Here is a 19,954-nt window from a genome sequence, read left to right on the forward strand (position 1 = left end):
AAGGCAAATCCTGAAATGATGGAGTCATGTTCGAGGGCAGGAAGGTGCCTTGTGATGAAGGACTCAACGAAGAGAGGCTGAGATTCACTGGAGCAGCTCCTGGTCTCTCTCCTCCTCACCGGCCCCTCCTCAGGCCTTTTCAGAGCCAAGCGTTGGTAACGCAGGAAGCGTCTGACCGCGCCACGGGCTGCGGCTGGGCTCGGCTGGGCTGGCAGTGATTTCCTCTCAGGCAGTCCGTTATCTGTCGACTGTCAGGACAGGCTTGCCCTCTTCCTCCCCTCGGCCCCAGCCCCATTCCCCAACTCCTCTCCCTGCCTTCCCTCAGCCTCTTGCACACACACGCGCGCGCACACACACATGCACACACACACACGCACTTTACTGCCAAAAACCGTCCTCCGCCTCCCTCCTCAGCTAACTTCCTTTCAGCATTTTTTTTGAGCTGGATAATCCTAGGATTTGTAGAACGGGGGAAAGGAGAGAGCGAGCGAGCGGGAGTCAGGACAGGAAGCTGGTTTCTCATTCCTCTAACTGTCCGAAGGCAGGAGGAGGGGAAGAGGGGGAGCCAAAGAGGAGCCTTGTGCAGACTCTTCCCCGGTCCCTTTTCATTAGTCCGTTTGAACTTCCAGTCTCCTCCGAAAGCTGAGAGAAGGAAGACCAGACTGGGACAGTTTCTGCTGGAAGTGGCGACAGTGTGGCTGACAAAACCCAGAAGGTGGCTGTGGAGGGTCCCAGGACCGTGCTGAGGGAAAGACGTTCCTCCCCACCATCGCTTGCCCCCCAACTTGCCAGCTCCGATGTGGGCACCCGTCCACCACCCACTTCCCTCTGATGAGAACCCTGCCGGGCTCGGGCTATGATCGCTGCTGCTGCCAGCTGGGGAGCCTCCTCTCAACCTGACCTTCTTCTGCCACAGGAGCAGCCCAACATCTGGTGGGGATTAATGTTTACTTCTCCAGCTGGACGCTGTACAGGACCCCCGATGTCACCCCCTGGGAGTGGGATGCAGGCGGTGGTCTGAGAAGAGCAAGATTTTTTGTTGCCTGGCGTGAGGCTGGGGGGAGGGGGGCAAGGCAGGAGGGGAGCAAACCTCTTTTGGGACTAACCTCATGAAGAACAAGGGAGCCAAGCAGAAACTCAAGAGGAAGGGAGCTGCGAGCGCATTCGGCTGCGACCTGACCGAGTATCTGGAGAGCTCTGGGCAGGATGGTAAATGCCTCTTTATTCTCACTCTGGTAGCGAAGGAGCAGAGCACGTCTCCCTTTTTTTTACTGGTAGGACTGCAAACCAGACCTTCCCAAGGCTGAGGGCTAGACAGCCTGGAGCTGGTTTATCCCCGGGAAGTGGAGTCACTGCCTGGTTACTCACAATGAATGAATGATCAGAAGATTGCTTTGTTGACGTGCTTGCATGACCCTTGCATGAGTAGAGCTGCATGTGGGGAAAAGACTGGGCTAGGGCTCTCAGGCTGCCTAAGTGTGGATGGAGGTGGCCAGCTGTACATCATGGTGCCCTCTCCTATCTACCTGGCTGTGGAAGGGGGTAGGCTTTTAGGGAGCTAGGTTCGGAAATTAGAACTGAACTTGGTGTTTGCCTCCTCCCGGACCTGGAAATCCTTCCAAAGTCCACAAGACTAGAGTTCTACAGGGCTGTAAGGAGGAACGGGGAGTGTTCCATCTGCCCCTCCTGGACTCCAGTACAGTTCCTATATTGTCCTTTTGCTGCTGGATTGAGGAAGGACAGAGACTGGGGCGTGGTATGGAGTAGAGATGAGTGTGCAGTGTAGGGGGCAGCTGAGCTAATATTTTCACTACCTTACCTGTTATCTTTCTTTCCTCTCCTCCTCCCCCTGACCTTCATGCCCCCAGATATCAGATGAGAACATGGTAGCTCAGAGAAGAGGTAACTGCAATAAGATCAAAGGGTCCTGACCTTGAAATGGTTGGTTCTAGATGAGAGAAGGAGCAGAATGGTTTTTCTTAAAGAGGCTTGGATGACGAGAGAAGCAGTTGAGAGTTTAGCATACAGAAAGACCTGCAGTTTAGCAAGAGGAAAAATAAATTTATGCCTGTTACCACCCCTGATGTGAGAATTATGTTCCAGGTTTAGCATTATGTTCCAGTTTGAATTAACTATCTTTTAGCAATGTCAGGCTACTCTGAGCAAAAAAAGCTTCTAGAGGCAATGTCAGCTTTATATGGGGAGGGCTGTGCAATCCGTTCCATTTGCTGATGAGCTTGGCTGATGAAGTACAGTGTGGAACTGCACTGGCAGGCGGATGGACTACATAACAGTCGAACTTTCCGTTGCACAGTGAAGAGGGCAGTACATATATCATTAAGATAAAAATGTTATATACGTGGATTTATTTAGGTATGGGGGAAAACCAGACATTCACTTTCATGGTGAGTCGTCCCTAACAATTGCTGTATCTTTTAACTTACATAGCCCTTAATGGCAATTGAATTGAAATAGCAAAATAGCAGACTTAATGACTGATACCACTTTGCGAGCATGAGGTACAGATAGATAAATTCCATTCAGTGCTAATATGAGCTGCTGTGGTGGAGGAAAAATTTACAGCTCTTTACAGGAACACTGAAAAACAACACAGGGAAAACAGGCACAGGCAGTATATTCAATTGAAGCAGCAAGGCGGATTTTAAAGGAAGAAAGATAGTTACTGCAGCTGAAATTAGGCCAGAACAGCAAAATTTATTAGCAGAAATCCCATAATTTTTTTTAATAGTTTTTTGAGCTCCAGAAAGGAGGACATTGTCTCAAGTCTCATTTGTGGGATGGTTCACAGTTTCAACCTACTTATCCCTCCATGCTGAGGAGCAGTGGGGGAGAATATGAAGTTCCTTTCCCTTCATGCAGTAATGCTATTTGCTGAATGGCACATCGTGGGATCCAGAACTGAAAGACTCAATTGTTATAGGTTTATTGGGAAGGGTATAAGTTAGATTGGTACAATCCAATTCATTGGGACAGGGGGAGAAGAAGTGAGACTATTAGAGATATGAATTTTGTTGCTAGTAGGCCTCTCAGGATCAACAAGAATATGACCAGGTATGCCAAAGTGACATCTTGGAAGGAAATGAATGTTTGGATGTCACCAGGACACCACAAACTTGCAACCTGTAACTATGAAACAAAATTAGAAGAGCATTTAGGGTATGAGATATGGTTGATTTTGGGACAGTTGTGTTGTCACACTAAGAATTATTTCCAGTGAAGCCAGTACTCCTGCAAGCAGGGGCTTTGGTATAGACATAAAGCAATAACTTACTTTCTGCTTTAGGTAGTACTATGTGTTTAACTGGTGGGATGCAGGCTTTGGTTGTTCCCTACTTGGAAACCATGAAGATGTAAGACTGTGGTATCTGGGAATGATGAGGAGGGTGAGAACACTTTGGCTGCTATCCAGAAAATGTTTTGCTGTGGGCCTTTGTGAAAGCGGGTTTTAAAATGCACCTAGAAGGGTTAACTGGGAAAGAAGAAGAGGCTGTAGGAGAGTCAAGACGCAAGTCAGATAGTTGTGCTTTCATGCTCAGGTCTGCTTTACCCTGTCCTGTGCTGCTGCTTTGTGTGACTGGTCCTGCACACTTGCACAGGTGACGAGGAGCAGAGACCTGCTTTGCTGGTGCTGGGGATGGCAAAGGGAGCACAGAGCATGGCCAAGGCGAGTGTAGGCAATTCAGTTTGGCTTTTTCCCTCGGGATTAGTACATGGCCGTTACAGTTAGGGGGTGCTGTACTGCTTGTGTGATGCCTTGTGAAGGAGATGCACAACTTGAGTCTCTACATGCTTGTGGTTGTTGAAGAGTAGCTTGTGCTTTCAGCAGGGACCTTAGTCCCTGTGTCCTTGCCAAATTCCAGTGGAGAGAAAGATATTCTGCTTAAGGTATCAGCATTTCCTCTCTTGTAATTTAACCGTTTAATAACATGCCAAGGTCTGCTTCAGAGATGGCTGCATTTCAGTGAAGGGTGAAAAGATCCTGCTGTCTCCCTTATCAGACAGATGTACCTAAGGCTCTATTATAAAGAGCCTTATGTTAATACAATAAAAGCTGTGGCAGAGCTACAAAGTATTTAAGAGAGGTGTAGATGGAAAGACTTTATCAAGTACAGTGGGGTAGCTCGGTAGACAAAAATGTGATACAAAATCCTTTAGCCCTAATTTGATTCTTCAGATCTGACCCAGGTCAGTGGTGATTGACAGATGTTGCTGTCTGGTGGCTGGTTTGAAGCTCAGATGTGTTGAATTTATTGTTATTCAAGTCAGTCCCTGTCAGTACCACATTTGACCCTACTTGGCCTTTTCCTGCTGGCAGTCTCTACACAGAGACTGGTCATGATCCTTATGGGGGCAGACTGCTATCAGCACTCCTAAGCATTTAAAATCATGACTCAGGCCACAAAAATCATGAGATAAATTCTGTTTTCTGAAACTTCAGTTTGCATCTGAGTTATGTTTTCAAGTCTTTCTATGGGCAAGAGGGCTAGAAACTTAGGGAAGAATCAGTTTTTCTTCCTTCCCACTGAAATTCTCAAGCAATGACTTTAGTAGCAATGGATTTGAGGAAAAGCTCACATAAGACATAAAAGAATGGTGACTGGCAATAGCAATGAGTAGAAGTCATCTGATTTCACATAGTGCCTGTTCTGCTGCTGTCAGCACTGAATCCGCACACGGAGGTTAATGATCTTTTGGAGTGTCAGAGCTTCACTAGAAGGCAGTGCCAGGCTTCGGGCATGGATAGGCACCCATGTAGGAGGAGGCTATTGCTTATTTCCTCTACTAAAACATTTTTCTGTGTCAAACTTTATTCAAGTGTTGTACAGGTGCAACAAAGTTAACAGATATTAGCCCTGAGGATTAACATTAGGGCCATGTTTTGGCCTCTCGAGAACCAGCCTGGTTTCCAGAAGAGAAAAACCCATAGTGCCTCTACTGAAGGCAGTGGGAGCTGCATGTCAGGCCCTCAGGTTCTGTAATAACACCAGTATTATTTTCTAGTGACAAATGGGCCAACAGAGAAAACAAGACTCAAGGTTGTGCACAAACCTTAGTTTGGGCAGGACAGTCTGAACTGCCTACAAAAAGTCACAAAGAGTAGTCTTGCTTCTGGTTATGTCACAGAAGTGTTCTAAGAGAGGGCTGAAAAAGTCAAAGCTGTTAAAGTGAGAGGGACTAAGTAAAAATAGAGTCTAATATTCTCAGTACTTCTAACTGTGGGAGATTCAAGCTGGCATTTCAGGTACGTAACCAGGTGTGTACTCTTTCCTTTTTTAAAAATGGAAAGCATCTGTAAAAATTTGATTGTGCTGCTAAAAGATAATCCAGTCTTTTGCATAGGAACTGCTGCTGATTCAGACCTACCTTTGCTTCATTTGCTTAGAGACAGATAGGACTTGGAGAAAGGTTGAATCGTTTCCCTCATATTTAGTATGATGGTGTCTAGATGTTGGGATAGGAGGTATTAACAGGACTACAAAAAGTCAAATCTCAGATAAGATGCCTTGTTCTCAGGATGCAGGTCAGCTCTGTGTGTCCCAGCTTCCCCTATTGCTGGAGAGTTAATGCTGCTGTTGCTGTACCCTGCTGTGGTTTCTTGCACATCTGTTTCCTGCCTGGTGTTGCCTGGTTGGGATGCAATGAGCTCAGCTTTTCCCCTTAACCCCCACCACTCTCCCCACTGCTCCCTCAATGCCTCTCATCCTCAGCCTGTGATACCCAAACCACTTTCTGTCTGTTTATCTAGTGCTGGTTACTGGCTTTGTTCGTCATTTGCTGTAGAAATAGAGTTGCTTCACTTGAGGAGCTTTGGAGCCACGAACCTGCTCATGCTCTCTGCTTGAGGCTCCTTGCCAGCAGCACTCCCCGAGGCTGGAGGGGGAAAGGGAGCTGTTGTCTGCAAATGTAGCACAGGAGGACGGGTGAGGAAACCCTTACATGCCCCTGGATTGTAATATGGGGGAGGAGACAACAGTATGGGTAGCCCATATGATGTTCTTCAATGCAATATGGCTGTGCAATGACTGGTTTCTGCCTTGTCACTACTACATTTGAATGAAAGAGTAAAGAAAGTTTTCATTTAGTGCTAGTGGTCTCGTATAAATATGGTAGTTCTGGCTTGCACTGGCTCCCCAAGCAGGATCTTAACCACTTTTGAGAGCTGCAGTAGGTCAAGACCTTACTGTAAGTTAGGGAAGTATTTCTGAGGGAAAACAGTAACAGTAATTCAGGGGTGATACGCTTTGTACAAAGGAAAGCTGGCCTTGGATACTCTTTGGCTGTTTTGGTAACAGTCCCTTTGCATGCTACCTGCTGCCTGATTTTGATGCTGTGTGTTTCATTGTGAAGCTGCCTCATCTGTGCCCAGGTGGATGAGGAGGCCTGTCACTCAGGAAGAAAGTGGTTTGCTTCGAGAGCAGTCTCCCTTTGGAGCCAACTGTTAAACCTCCTACTCAGATATGAAGCAGCTTCTCTGGATCATGTGGCTTCATTTTCTCACACTCACATGTGCAGCTGCATGTGTTTGTAAGAGTGTGTGGGGACGTGCGTGAGGGTGCATGCAAGCCCATAGTGTATGTGTGTGCCACACAAAGATGCATTTGTGTCCACTTAGTACATTTTTTAAGCTGTTTTTCCTGTGTTGATGTTTTGAAGCCAATGCATACCCGTGCTTTCGGGTAGATGTTTTTGGTTAGTGATGCATGCAGGAAGTCCTGGGAAAACTGCCGAAGGATCATTAATGGCAATATGGAGGAAAAAGACAAGGCCATTTTTTTTCTGAAGTCCCCTTGGAAAAATGAAAATGCCACAGGTCCATTTAATCTGCTGCAGAAGAATGAAGAGCTGCATTCATCCCACTCTCAAAATTAGAAACTGTGGCACTGGGGATTTCTGTCTCAAGAACTGATCGAGCTGAAAAGACACCTTTTTCTGTCTTTGTGGCCAGGTTGCTTTCAATCCAGATCTCTTCCCTGACCTACCTCACTCTGAGGCTATGCAAACACTTGTCTTCCTGTACGGAAGGAAGCAGCAGGAGCTTGGAGAAGAAGGGGACAAGAACTGATTCTTGGCCTGGCTTGAAATGCATTAGTCTTTTTTTTTTTTTTTTTTTTTTTTTTTTTAATTTTTAATCTGATGTGCTGCTGCAATCTGCTCTACATTTTCACACTGCTGACATACTAAGAAGCCACATGACCTGTGCTCTATGGGAGTCTGTCCCTGGCTGTAGTCATGCAGACTGTGTGGATAATTAAGGCTGCATCCTCTCAGCTTTGTGATGGGAGCAAAAGGGACTGTTGGGCTCTGAAGTTTGGGGGTAAAAGAAGTGGGACTGTATTATTGTACAGCAGAGGAGAGCTGTGGCAGAACACTGAGTACATGAGTTGGCAGGTAGAAGAGCTGGGCTGGAGTTGGGGGCAAAATAGCTTCTTGGCCTTTTCAGAGTTTGCCAAGGCATGTCCAGGGGACAGAGGAGTGAGGAACTCTGCTGCCAATGTGTGTATGGGGAAATTATTAATAATGTAAAAGTCGCTTTTTCTCCACCTACTTCAACAGGCGGAGCATTGCATTATAAGTCCCAGATATCAGCCTCTGTGGCAACAAAATGAGAGCAAAAAGACACTGGGAACAACAGGAGCAGAAGCCATCTGTCTGCTTCTGTTACTCCAGTGTTCCTCCTTGTTTTGGAAGATGTTTGTGTTACTTCCTCCGTCTATTTCTGGTTCCTGGGAGCTGGATTTTTGTGTCTCTGTGGCATAGTGTTACTGCAGTTAAACAGCCATGTTGCGAGCTCAGCTTCTTGTTCTGTATTGACTTTCCATTGCAAGGGCTGTGTGATGAGTAAAGAGCCCTTCCATGCTGCCTCCCGCTTTACATTTCCCTTGCCAAGCACTGCAGGAGGCACACGTGTCGTCTGCATGCACTAAGCCCCATTTTGATCCTGCCTACTCCTCACTCCCTGAGAACAGCATGAATTACATGTCTTACCTGCAGATTAGAGATTAGAGAAGGCATTTTGATTCAGTAAATGTTTTCTCTTTGTTGGTAACGGCTGATTTCATCTGGACTTGGGAAATCAAGAAGTAGGGACTTCAGTGCTCACGATACCGCTGCTCTCAAAGGCTCAAAGAAATGACTGCTGTGGATGAAATGCTGGCACTGCACAGGGTGGATGTGTGACACAGGCTGATGTAGACATGGTGAACAAGTAGTCTGGGAGATCCCCAGTTGTCTGCAGTGCTTGGATCCAAAGCTTTGGTGTAGGCCTTTTTCTAGTTTGGAGAGCTCGTGACACAAACAAAGTGCTAGAAAGCTTGCATCTGTAACTTGGGCTTTGCATATGTGATGCAGTTCTACAGCAGCAACATTTGCTGGCAGTCAGGGTTGTGCCAAAAATTTATGTTCTTGTGTTTCTACTTGAACAGTAATAGGGGAGATGAAAACAGCTTGTCAGTAATGGTATACCCAGCCCTGCCCTGAAGGGCATGGGGTGGGGTGGCTGTCAGACTGACTGCCCACGTCATGGCTTTGACTGGATCTCTGAGCTGCACTGGGTACAGTTTTCCTAAGTGTGAAATACAAGGGGACGGTGATTAAAGGATGGAGAGTTACCAGTGTCTGCCTCCAGTCCCAAACCACCAACAGGGTGCCAGATGCACTTAGGGCTTTGATATGGAAACCTACAGATACCTTATTACAATATAAAGGCTGCTAATTGGCTCCACTGCTGGTTGTTTTAAGGGCAACTTGTGTTGCTAGTTGCCTACTAGTGTCTACTTTCTGTTCATTCCCAGAGCTCCAAGCCCCAGTTGTCCTTTGTTCATATGCCAGAGCCTTCAGCTTCTCTGCTGATAACTTTAGTGAATGTGTTTTGCATTGTCAACAAAAGAAAAATCTGCACCTTGTTTACAATGAACACAGAGAACAGTATAACATAAATTGAATTCAGTGTTAAATTAAATAACATGAGGCAACTGTAGTATTATTATTAACTTTAGTGCTTAATTCAATAATGTAATCCTCTGTTTTCTATATTTATCTGAAACCACAAGCAGACTTTCTGGTCTTCTGCACCAGTGTGATTGCAGATATGAAAGGATTTACCATGGGCTTGAGACCTAGCTTGTTGTCAAATGTCTAGGCCCTTGCATGTAATAAAGTTATAGACGCCAATACTAAACCTCACCCTCATTCAAGTGCTAAATCAATGCTGTTATTGTGTGTGAGAGCAAGGAATTTAGTCCCTAATGCTACAAGTCTTTTGGCACAGCCCACTTAAGCAGACAGGGAAGTCCCAGTCCTCTTCTGTCTCACCCTCCTGCCTTGAACACGACCCTGCAGCTGGATTAGATTCCCCTTTTTTCAGCCCGGTGGAGGCACTTTTGATCTTAACAGTGCACTAAAAGGGATAAAGTAAAACCCATGCTGTTTGCACTTGCCTTCAGTTCCTCTGCCTCAGTTGCTGTCCTCCCATTTGGGAGCAGCAGCCTCGACAAGGCTCAGACCAGTCCACCTCCATCCTGGTGCCCACAGCCATGTGTGACAGCTCCAGTTCCAAACAACGCTGCGTTGGCTGGATGGCCGCTTCGATTTAGGTAATTTAGTGTCCGTATGGGTAAAGTTACCTTAACAGCAGCAGAAAATGTTACAGAATCACAGAATCATTGAGATGGGCAGGGACCTCTTCCGATTATCTAGACCAAACCCTCTGCTCAGGCAGGGTCACCTTGAGACATTTCTCCAGGACTATATCCAGCTGAGTTTTGAATATCTCTACAGATGGAGACTCCACAACCTCTGTGGGCAACCCAATCCAGCCTTTGAGTACCGTCATAGTAAAAAAGTATTATGTTCAGGTGGATTTTTTTTGGTTGTTTTCAATTTGTGCCTCTTGTCCTATCAGCAGGCACCACTGAGAAGATCCTGGCTCCCTTTTCTTCATTCCATCTCATCAGGTATTTGTTCACATCACTAAGATCCCTCCTGATTTTTCTGTTATCCAGGCTCAACAGTCACAGCTCTCTCAGCCTCTCTTCATATGAGAGATGCTCCAGTCCCTTAATCATCTTTGTGGCCCTGAGCTGGGCTTGGTCCAGTAAGCCTTTCTTGTACTGGGGAGCCAAGAGCTGGACACAGGACTCCAGGTGTGGCCTCACCAGTGCTGAGCAGAGGAGAAGGATCACCTCCCTCCACTTGCTGGCAACCTGCTTCCTAATTCTTCTAACATTCCTAGTAATTTATACAGTTTCCATCAGAAATTGGCCTTGGCCTCCCAGCCTAGGCTCACAGTTCCACTCAATAACTAACATGCAATTGGGACAGCACTAAGGATCCTTTCTGCTCAGGTTAATGCTGAAAATGAATTGTCTTCTCATAAAGAGCCTCTGTTCTTTAAATGGTTTCTACAGTCTTGCTGCTGGCCAGCTCAAACAAGTTAATGTATGCTTTAAATACCCTGATATACTGCATTGTATGAAAGCTGCGCATAGCCTTGGTTTAATGGAAATCCTACAAATAATGTTGTGAAGCAGCACACCTTTCTCAAGTCAGGGTTGTACAGCCCCCCAAAGGCACCATGCAGAGAACCAGGGGCTTGTGGCCCGATTTGTCTCTCTTGTGGTGGCTGTGTTACATGCCCTTCTCTAGCACAGGGACTGGGCAAGGGGAGGGGAAATGCGCACCCTGTACAGGATTCTCAGCTGTGGCTGCTGCTCTCAGAAATATGACCTGAGCAGCTGAGCTGGGTTCATAGCCATTTATCTCCAGCTCCTCTCTCTGCCCTGTTCTACACTCAAGGCTTAGCTACCTAAATGCCTTTGGAAATGCTATTATCTCTTGTGCTCTCTGGGGCCAGGAGCAGCTTGAAGATTTATCATCTGGAACAGGGGGCTTTGCTTAGTTCTGTAAAGCACAGAACAGTTAAAGAAAGAAAAAAACTAAACCCCAAACCAAATGCAAAACCAGTTTTACATCTCATGTCCTTTGCTTTCTCCCATCTGGGAACGCGTGTACATTTGGTTTTATAATGCGATTAAATACTGTCACATTGTGAAATGGCTAGAGGAGGCATACCTGCATCTCTAAAATAGGGATTGAGCATCCAAAAGGCCAGGAGACACTCCTTCTGTAACTAAGTTGTGTAACTTGTTTCCCACAAAATATCAGATGGGAGACCAGGTCAGGTTCTCCAGCACAAGTTTCATTTAAAGGATACCTCTGTAGTTTTCGCCAAACACAGCAGCATTGCTACTGCCTTTTTTTTTTTTTTTCCTACAACGTGCTGACGTGCTCACGAGCTTTCTCTACGTGTGGGATGCAGGGCTGAGGATCCAGGATAGCTCTGTGCCTGACCTCACTGTCTGCATTCACTGGCTCACCAAAAAATGCTGATATAGCAAACCTGGAACACTGAGAGAACAGGAAAGGGGTTTGTTTATCTGGATCTGAATATTTCAGTTGGGATATTTTTGATACTAGTAAGTATTCTGTATTTGGCACCTCTAGCAGTGAATGTGACTGTCAGTCCTGTTGCAGACAGGCAGTTTGGCAGTACAACAGGGCCAACCAGCCTATGGAAAACCCTTTGCTCCATGTGCAGCTAGTGCTTGTTTTTCTATTCATCTCTCGTTATGGTGCTGCTGGTAGCGATGGCAGTCACGCCTCAGGAGGTTCAGAGGTGTGATCAGGCAGGGTGAGTCTCCTCCTGGCCCCCTGGCATCTGTGCTGCAACTTGTGTGAAATAAATAAGCTGTCAGCAGGACTGAATTGCTTGCTTTGCTTTTGCAAGATTGGAGAGGGGAACTGCTACACCATTTGGATATTTCTCTTTTTATTTTCCCAGTGGGCATTTTCCTTACCCTTGCTCTGGTCAGGTAGTTTCAGATACATGAGAGGCAAAATGAGAACAAACTCTCTTGTGAGATTTATTGCATCTTCTGCTTCTAATCAAGACAGAAAAATAGAGCAAGAGGCTTCCTTCTGTAATCCTGTTCTCTCCTTTCCAGTCCCAGCTGGAAACCAGAAGTACAACGAGGTAGAGGAATGCAGCAAAAAATGTTAAAACAAATGTCCTGGAGCCTCTAAAAGGAGCATGGGGTGTGGCCTGAGGTGACAGCTCAGGATTACAGAGGGGACGTGGGGGGATTTTCCCTTCTGTCAAGGGTTTTCAGTTCCCCTTACTTAGTTGTGGGTTTTTTTTCCGTATTTCTCCCCCACTCCATTTCAATAACTTTACTTCCAGCATGGCTCATGCACGTTGCCAAAGTCAATATATCAAGCATCAGCACCTAAGGCAGGCTTAAGAGTGGTAAATGGGAAGAGCTGGTTTTGATCTATTGAGTCCATTATTCTTCCTTCCCGGCTTGATAGCGAGCGCCAATCACACACTGCTGCCCAAGGTTTGCTGTGTAAAGCCACAAACGGGGTCTGAGTCAGGAAATTCAGTTCCAGATCCTAATAGCTTCAATTTGGGGTCCCCCTCTAGACATTGTCCTGCAGAGGATCCCTGTCCTTGTAACAGCCAGGCACAGGTGACCCATTCTCAGGGTGCCAGGCAGAGCCTAGTGGTGGGGGCAGCCCCTGGGCACTGCTTGTACACTGGCTTCAGAGGCAGAGAAGGAACTAATGTGATAAGTAGAAAGAAGGGCTAGGAGTCCTAATTAGTCCTCATTTCTAGCCTGCTAGAATACCCATCTGTCACTCTGCTGCAATAACAAGATTTGAGAAGATTAACTGGATACTACTTAGGCTCCAAAACATGGCAGCTCAATAAGCATGCTGCTGTTCAGCCTTAAGCTGTGCTTGCAGCAATTACACCCTAAGCAGGTTTATGTCTGGTTAGCATTTGCACAGGAGTTGCCCAAGAAAATCTGCTGCAGGAAGAGTGATTCAGAAGATGTCGGGCGTAGTATCAGTTCAGTCAAGTTGTTGACTTGTCACCATTTAGGGAAATGCTGCCATTTGGGCACAGTGGAAAACAAGGGCCCAAATCCTTTTAAAAAAGTTCTGCTTTATCATTTGTATCTACGGGATAGGGACTTTTTTTTTTTTTTTTTTTTTTTAACACATGTATACACTATGCTGTGTCTTTGCCTTTCCAGAAGCAATTTCAGCTGGAGCTGTGATTTGTTTTTTCACTCAGTGTCCGAAACTGTCACGTAGCGTTGCTCTGCCCATCTCAACAGCTGTCCCCTCCCAGCCTAGAGCTGGGTGAAGTGAGTCTTGTTTTTGTGGTTTGTGAAATATTTCAGGATGTAAAGCACTCATTAAATTATTGATGTTAGCTCTTGGGCATTAAAGACAGACGTGAAGTGCAGCTCTGGATCCTAAGGGCTTTGGAGGCTTATCCCTGCTCTAATAATGGTTCCCTACATGGGATTTTTCATGCATCTCTTACTAGTTTTGAACTCACTGCAGGATGGTGGAAGGATTTAGAAGATAGACAAAAGGTGACAGCAAGGCTTTTCTTTGCAATATTATATACCTATGAAGCAAATTTAAGTGGGCATTGGTAGAAAAAGGAGAAAGAGACGTGCGTTTTCTTTGGGAGAGAGGGAAAAATCAGAAAAATGTGTTCCTGCCTCTTGTCAGAGAATGTTTGCAGCCTATGAAAAGATTTTGTATAGCTGTGATTCAGGGGACAGTATAGGTGCGCCTGACATCAATTCTTGCACTTAAGGAAAGATATTTTAGCTTTTAAAGTGCCGTATTTCTATCAATTCCCACACTTCTGCCTCCTTGAAAAGAGGCTGATAGCAATAGTGCTACTTGCTTTGCCTCATGGTGACACCAATGTGGACGTTGGGACATTTAGTGCTGTCCTGTCTCTGCAGGAGCTTTCAGCTCTTTGTTTGGGCTGTGGTGGTGAAAAGAGGGAACTCGCCTGATGCGGGATAAGGGAAAGAAGGCAGCAAGCGTGGCAGTGCCTGCTGCTGAGATCTCCAGGCAGCTTTGGGTGTTGCTTGCAAGTTCACAGGGAACAGACTGCAAACAAAAACCTGGGTATGGCAGGAAAATCCTCTCCCATGTCTGACAGGGGCTCCCATATTCAAGTTTGAATGCGAAGTATTCAAGGAGCATCTCCCTTCCTCACCCCTTCTCCCCTCCTTGCGTTGGGATGTTGTGGTTGCACACAAACCTCCTGTTTATGGTGGAGGAGAGGAAGGGGTGAGGGCCATAGCTGACTCTCTCCTTCCCTTGGCAGTTTGCATGTTAATTAGCTTGTCCCTACAAGACAAGCCTGCAGCCCAACAGAGCATCAATTCAGCGGCCGAACAATGTCCAATTATCCCAGCCCCGGGAGCAAGAGGCTGGCCCCCAGCACGTGGGCTCTGTGCTCCTGGCCAAATGGCTCCTCAGACTCACTTGTCTGGGCCAGTAACGCTGCTTGGGGGATTTGACACGTGTCAGCAGTTTCAGATGAGTTGCTTTTGCAAGCTACCAGCAGCACAGTTGTCTGAAATACTGGGAAGAGCTCCATGCATACCCCGGGCAGCGCCATCCACTCCATGCTCCATGCCGAGGCAGTACTGGTGGCTAAAATGGAGCATGGATGTTCATGTGTGAAATGAGATTTTTGCACCCTCAGCTTGGCTTCCTTTATCCTGTATCCGGTTTGGTGACCTGGCAGAGATCTCAGAATCACAAAATCATAGAATGTCCTGAGTTGGAAAGGACCCGCAAGGATCATCGAGTCCAACTCCTGTCCCTCCATATGACAGCCCCGAAGTTCACACCATGTGTCTGAGGACGTTGTCCAGTCTCTTCTTGAACACCGCCAGGCTTGGGGCCGTGACACCTCCCTGGGGAGCCTGTTCCGATATGAGCAGCTTAGGAGCACACCTTTTGCTTTTCTCTTTATGTTCCAGTGTTTGTATGTGAATGAAGACTGAGTTGCTCAGATTGGAGTTTGAATTGTGTAGAGCAAAGGAGGTGGTAGGAGTCACACTGGTGGCATGCCACAGGCTATGGCAAGCTCTACTCCTGCCACTGCTTGACTCAGTGAGATACCTTTGACCACTCCTTTTTCTACATCCTGCTCCCCTCAGTGGTTAAATGACACTGGTATCATCTTCTTTTTGGTATGAAGTTTTCAGTATGATTATTGTTTTTATTATTATTATTAAATGTGAAGGGTCTCAGCTGTTTTCATCACCCAGTACTGAAAAGTGGGCTCTTTGAGCTGTGGGGAGTGCCACATTGGGTGACAGGGCAGAAAAGAATGGTGCTCACCCAGCTTGTCTTCCTCAGGCATACCAAGAGCCTGAGAGGGAGGTGTGAGGAACACCAGGGTGGCATTGTGTACCTCGAGAGGAAGGTTGCTAGTGCTTTCTTCTGAATTAGTGAGGCCTCTGCCCTGATACCTGATGTTTTAGCTTTGACGAGAATGTGACAGCCATTTACCACCTAACCTTTGGGTCTAGGAAATGGAAAAACAATGCAGCATCTATCTGAAATAGCAGAAGAGACTACCCTAAACTGGAATTTGTCCAGGATGCTGTTTTAAGTTCTGCTAATCTTGCAAAAAAAAAAAAAAAAAAAAAGAACTATAAGAAGAAAATAAAAAAAGTGCTACAAAGACTTTCTGCAAGACTGCAGTCTTCATTTTGTAGTCTCTGATTTAGAAGGGAGAATATGCAATAGCACAGCTTTCTCTTTGCACACCATGTGGCATGGTTCATTGCTGGCTCATGGAAAGGACTGCCCCTTACAAGTCACTGGCAGCAATTTCAATTGATTCTGGTTTTGGGAGCAGGCCCAGCCTTAGGTTATTGATAGAAGCTAATGATAATGCATCCAAAGAAACAGCTGAAAGGGAAGAAGTGTGGCAGAGAAATGAAAAAGGAGACCGGAGGGAACGAATGGGGAAAGGGAATAACGGCAGGGGAATAAGGGCAGAGGTGGAGTGGAGAAAGCATGTGCGTAAATCCCAATATGTTTGAAATAGAGGAGGGAGAGGTTGGAAAAACTAGTCTAAGATCAAAACAACTGGAGACTGCCAATGAATGTTAGAAGAGAGAGGGCTATAAGTGGGAGGAAAATTCAAAATCCTGACAGATTTGGTAGTAGGGACAGAGCAGACGAAGAGATGCTTTTTTGGGTACAGAGAGATAGAGGATAGACAGGAATAGTGTACACCAGAAACAACGGAGAGTAAAGGGAGATGCTCACAGTGACAACAACTCTTGTTATTCAAAACTCCTTTTCCAGATTCTTACCTAAAACTGAGCCAGAGAAAGAGGTGAGGGAATTATTTCTGGCTCCTTTTGGCCCTTGAAACAAGCTTGGTTTTGGAAAGTGCAAAGAGATGCTGTTGAGTTACTGCATTGCAAGTGACGCATTTTTTCATCAATTAACTACATTTTTTCATTCCCTCTTTGGTGCCTAACTGATTTTAGAATGAGCTTCGGTCACTGATCAGTTCCAGAGTCCATGGGCGTGAGCAAGAGCAGCTTTGCCTCGCTTAGATAAGCTTGCAATACTTAGCATTTAAATGTGCTCAGCATCATTGCCCACTGAGGGCATGCCATGCCTCAGCTTGCTTTGCTTTGGAAGCCTGTGCTATGAATCAAAACTTATCTGATTTTACAGTGTCCAACAAGTTCCTGCTTTTAGATTGTACAGTTCATCCCCCTTTGAGACAGACCTGTGCAAGGAGATTAACTTAGCCTGGTGGGTTTTTTTATCCTCTGAAACCCATCAGCCATGTACTAACATCAGGATACAGGTCTTGGCCTGAAGTGTGTGGCTCAGCTGTGTTGGCTACAGAGAACTGCAAAGGCAAAGAAATGATTGACTTATACAGCAGTACTGCAGCTATCAAAATGTGAGGAAGTTTGATTAAGTATGATCTCAACGCCCTTTTCCTGCAACACCCCTTCGTGTGTTTGCAATGTGTTTGTTAGTGTCTCAAAGCCCTTAGGACAGTGAAATCTAGGAGTCAGAAAAACAAAAAAACCACAGTCCAGAAACCCAACTCCTTGGCATTTGAATTTGAAGAAGCGTAGTGTGTTAAAGGATTTTTTTTTTTTGCTTCCTCTTTCTTTGCTTCCCCATATCTTTGTTATTCCCAGGAACGACTGTATTTCCTTTTTTTGCCTCTTGCTAAACCACTGGACAGACAGGGGCTTCATCAGGGACCGGTTTCGCAGGACTGCTGGAGTGGGCAAAACAATGGGGCTTTAATCCGGGCGCCTCCAGCAGCCACTGCTGCCCAGAGGTTTCTCTGCGTTCCCAACATGGAACAGTTGCCTCTTTCATGAAGTGCCTGTGGGATGAGCACAGGATTGCTACACCCAAAGCAGTTTCATGCAGCAACAGCTCTCTGAAAGGAAACGTTGCCGAGGACGCTGCTTGCAATGCCCCAGGCTACTGGGATGTCCAGTATGAGAGCCTCTTTCTTTCAGGCCTGGGCTGTGTTTGCCTTCCACATGCGATCTTTGAATAGCTCAAGTCTGGAAAGCATTTAGGAAAATGTCTAACTTTTCTGTTAAAGGACCAAAAAAAAAAAAAAAAAAAGGAGGAAAAAACCAATCAGGGGTAATGGAATAGTTTCCAATGACTTGATGCGGTGTGGCCAAACCATTTGTAATAATTTCCTTTAAATTCCTTTTATATAGAAAGAATTAAATATGAAATCAGGAAGCGGTCATCCTGCCAGCCAGTGACATGTACAGAGAGATCAGAGCAAAGTGAGAAAGACACAGAACAGCAGGAGACTTGCAAAAACCTTTTTTAGCCCTCTCTTTTTCTTCCTCTTTTTGTTTAGTGTACACATCCATGTAGTACTAACAGTTCTTACCCAAAAGAAGCTGTGGGAATCTCCTGCTGTTCCTTGTCTCTCCGATGGCAGCCCTGAACCTTCCTGTCTTGATGTGTCTCATCTGTCTGTGTTTCCTGATGGATTTTGCAGTCCCCAGATGTTTGAATACCTGATTCATCTCAAAGGAGACTGTGAAATATTAAGTATTTTTAAATATCCAGCTTTATAATTGCTTTGTTTAACTTTGCAAAATTCTGAACTCATATAAGGCAATAATAAAAATCACTGCTGTTTTCCTTCAAAGGATATTGCTGTTGGTGCTTCTAAATTTGTGTGCACACAATGGTTTTGCCTTTTTGCTAGCAAGGTTCTAACATACCTGTTTCCTGAATTCTTATTTTTCCAATTCTCTCTTTTGAACCCTCTGTAAAGACTCCTGTCTGGAGTTCCCAGGCTGTTGTGTAAAAGACAACTGAGGTTACCCAAGTGCTACCAAATCCAAGTTAAGAAATTTCCCCAACAAAACCAGAAATCAGAAGAAAAAGACCCTGTGCCTGTTGTCTACAAAGGTCTACAGGTCTACAAAGCTGTCTACAAAGCTGACTTGAGTTGCACCTGAGTTTTACATATCTCAAAAGTCTGTTTGGGTTACGCTCTGGAGGTCTGGCACTGGCCTCTGCTGTCTCCTGCCCAAAGTGGTAGATGGACATGCCTATCTGGAGCCCAGCTCATTTTGAACTGGTTCTTCTCAGATTGCTCTGGTCAGTGTAAATGCCTGAGTCCAGTTTCCCTGAAATCCAGGCTGTTCAGCTGCAGGGTTTTTATCTGAGTCTGTCTCCAGCTTGGCTCTGAGGGAAGGGAGAGTAAATATTACAGGCCAGGAGACTACAGATGCAAAAAATTATAGGCTTTAAAATGTCACTAGCTGAGCACATAATGGATATTCTTTGGATTTCATGATTAGCTGTTGTGTTCTGTTGGCCAATGCTGCCTTCCTGATGCGATTTATAAAGGAGTCTCAGGTTGCAGCCAGGCAAGCCAGAGTCAGGAGTGGATTCCTTGGGAATGCCACTATCTTTTGCAATGTTTCCTTTGTTTCTTCTGAGCAGGACAAGCTTGCTGGCATACAACTGACTCTGACTCCCACCCACTTTGCCATCTCCCCTTCCAGCCTGAGTCCAACAAGACATCGTCCGCCCAAATGTCTGCTTGCATAACACAAAACCAAGGGGGTTATGAACCAGGCCATGCTGCTAAACCATGCTGTTATGCCCATTAGTTCAGATCAAGGCTAGTGCATTATGTGCAGGATTCATATAACGAACTCCCATCTCTACCCAGAGCCATCCTAAAACCTAGGACGGCCCAAACGCTGCATGTGAAACCAGGCTTTAACTCTCATGGGACCACCTGTGCCCATGGGAGCAGGCCATTGGTCTGTGCTCCATGACAGCTGCTTCTGCACTTCATGCATTTCTAGTGATGTGTCTCCCTGCAGTCCCTTTCCTGCTCTTCTCAGGTGGGCCAGAGGGACAGCTGGCCTGACTGAATGTCCGCTACCCAGCTGTCCTCTGGTGTATGAAGCTGTGGAATAGAAGGGAACATACACGGCTGTGTGGCAAAGTTGGATGGACCAGGGCTGTACAAGCCAAGAGATTCCGTAGGATGTGGCTCTGGGCACCCCATGTGTCCTTTCAAGGGCTCCAGCACAGAGGATCTCTAATGGCAAGACACAAGAAGTAAAAGGGACTCACGTGCTGACAGAGAAAGGGCATCTTCATTTTATTACTGTGGCTCTGAAAAGTTTTTCCAGCACCTTGCAGCCCTCTTGACACCTTGCCTCCATTTCAGCATACTGCCTTTTACCACTGATCTCCTCCAGAAGCACAGGCTGCACGGCATCGGGCCAGCTTCTGACCTCAGTGACACTAGTATAAATCTGGGACACTGCAGCCAACTGGTGTGGAAGTACTTCAAATCTGCATACACCGTGAGTGTTCCCAGCTGTAGAAGGGCCTTATGATTTAGGTTGGTGGAACAGCAGAACAAAAGCAACGTCTACATGACGTGGGTACTTGCGTATCTCGCCTGTGACTCAGTGCTTCCACGACATCCACACTTTCCGTGTTACCACCAGAGTGAGCCATGAATTAGCTCCAGGATAGTCCAAAGAAT

The 19,954-nt window shown here is 46.0% G+C and overlaps 1 protein-coding gene across 1 annotated transcript in view; it reads left to right on the forward strand.

The window, feature by feature from the left end:
* The first annotated feature begins 470 nt into the window (after nucleotides 1-470).
* Nucleotides 471-19,954, forward strand: part of ARHGAP31 (Rho GTPase activating protein 31) — a 64,906-nt gene continuing 45,422 nt past the window's right edge. Inside the window, exon 1 of the mRNA XM_065638359.1 lies at nucleotides 471-1,209. Within this exon, the coding sequence (XP_065494431.1) occupies nucleotides 1,110-1,209 (100 nt within the window). The 5' untranslated portion in view covers nucleotides 471-1,109. The remainder of the gene's footprint in view (nucleotides 1,210-19,954) is intronic.

This window comes from Caloenas nicobarica, chromosome 1 (assembly GCF_036013445.1).
Source record: "Caloenas nicobarica isolate bCalNic1 chromosome 1, bCalNic1.hap1, whole genome shotgun sequence".
NCBI lineage: Eukaryota > Metazoa > Chordata > Aves > Columbiformes > Columbidae > Caloenas > Caloenas nicobarica.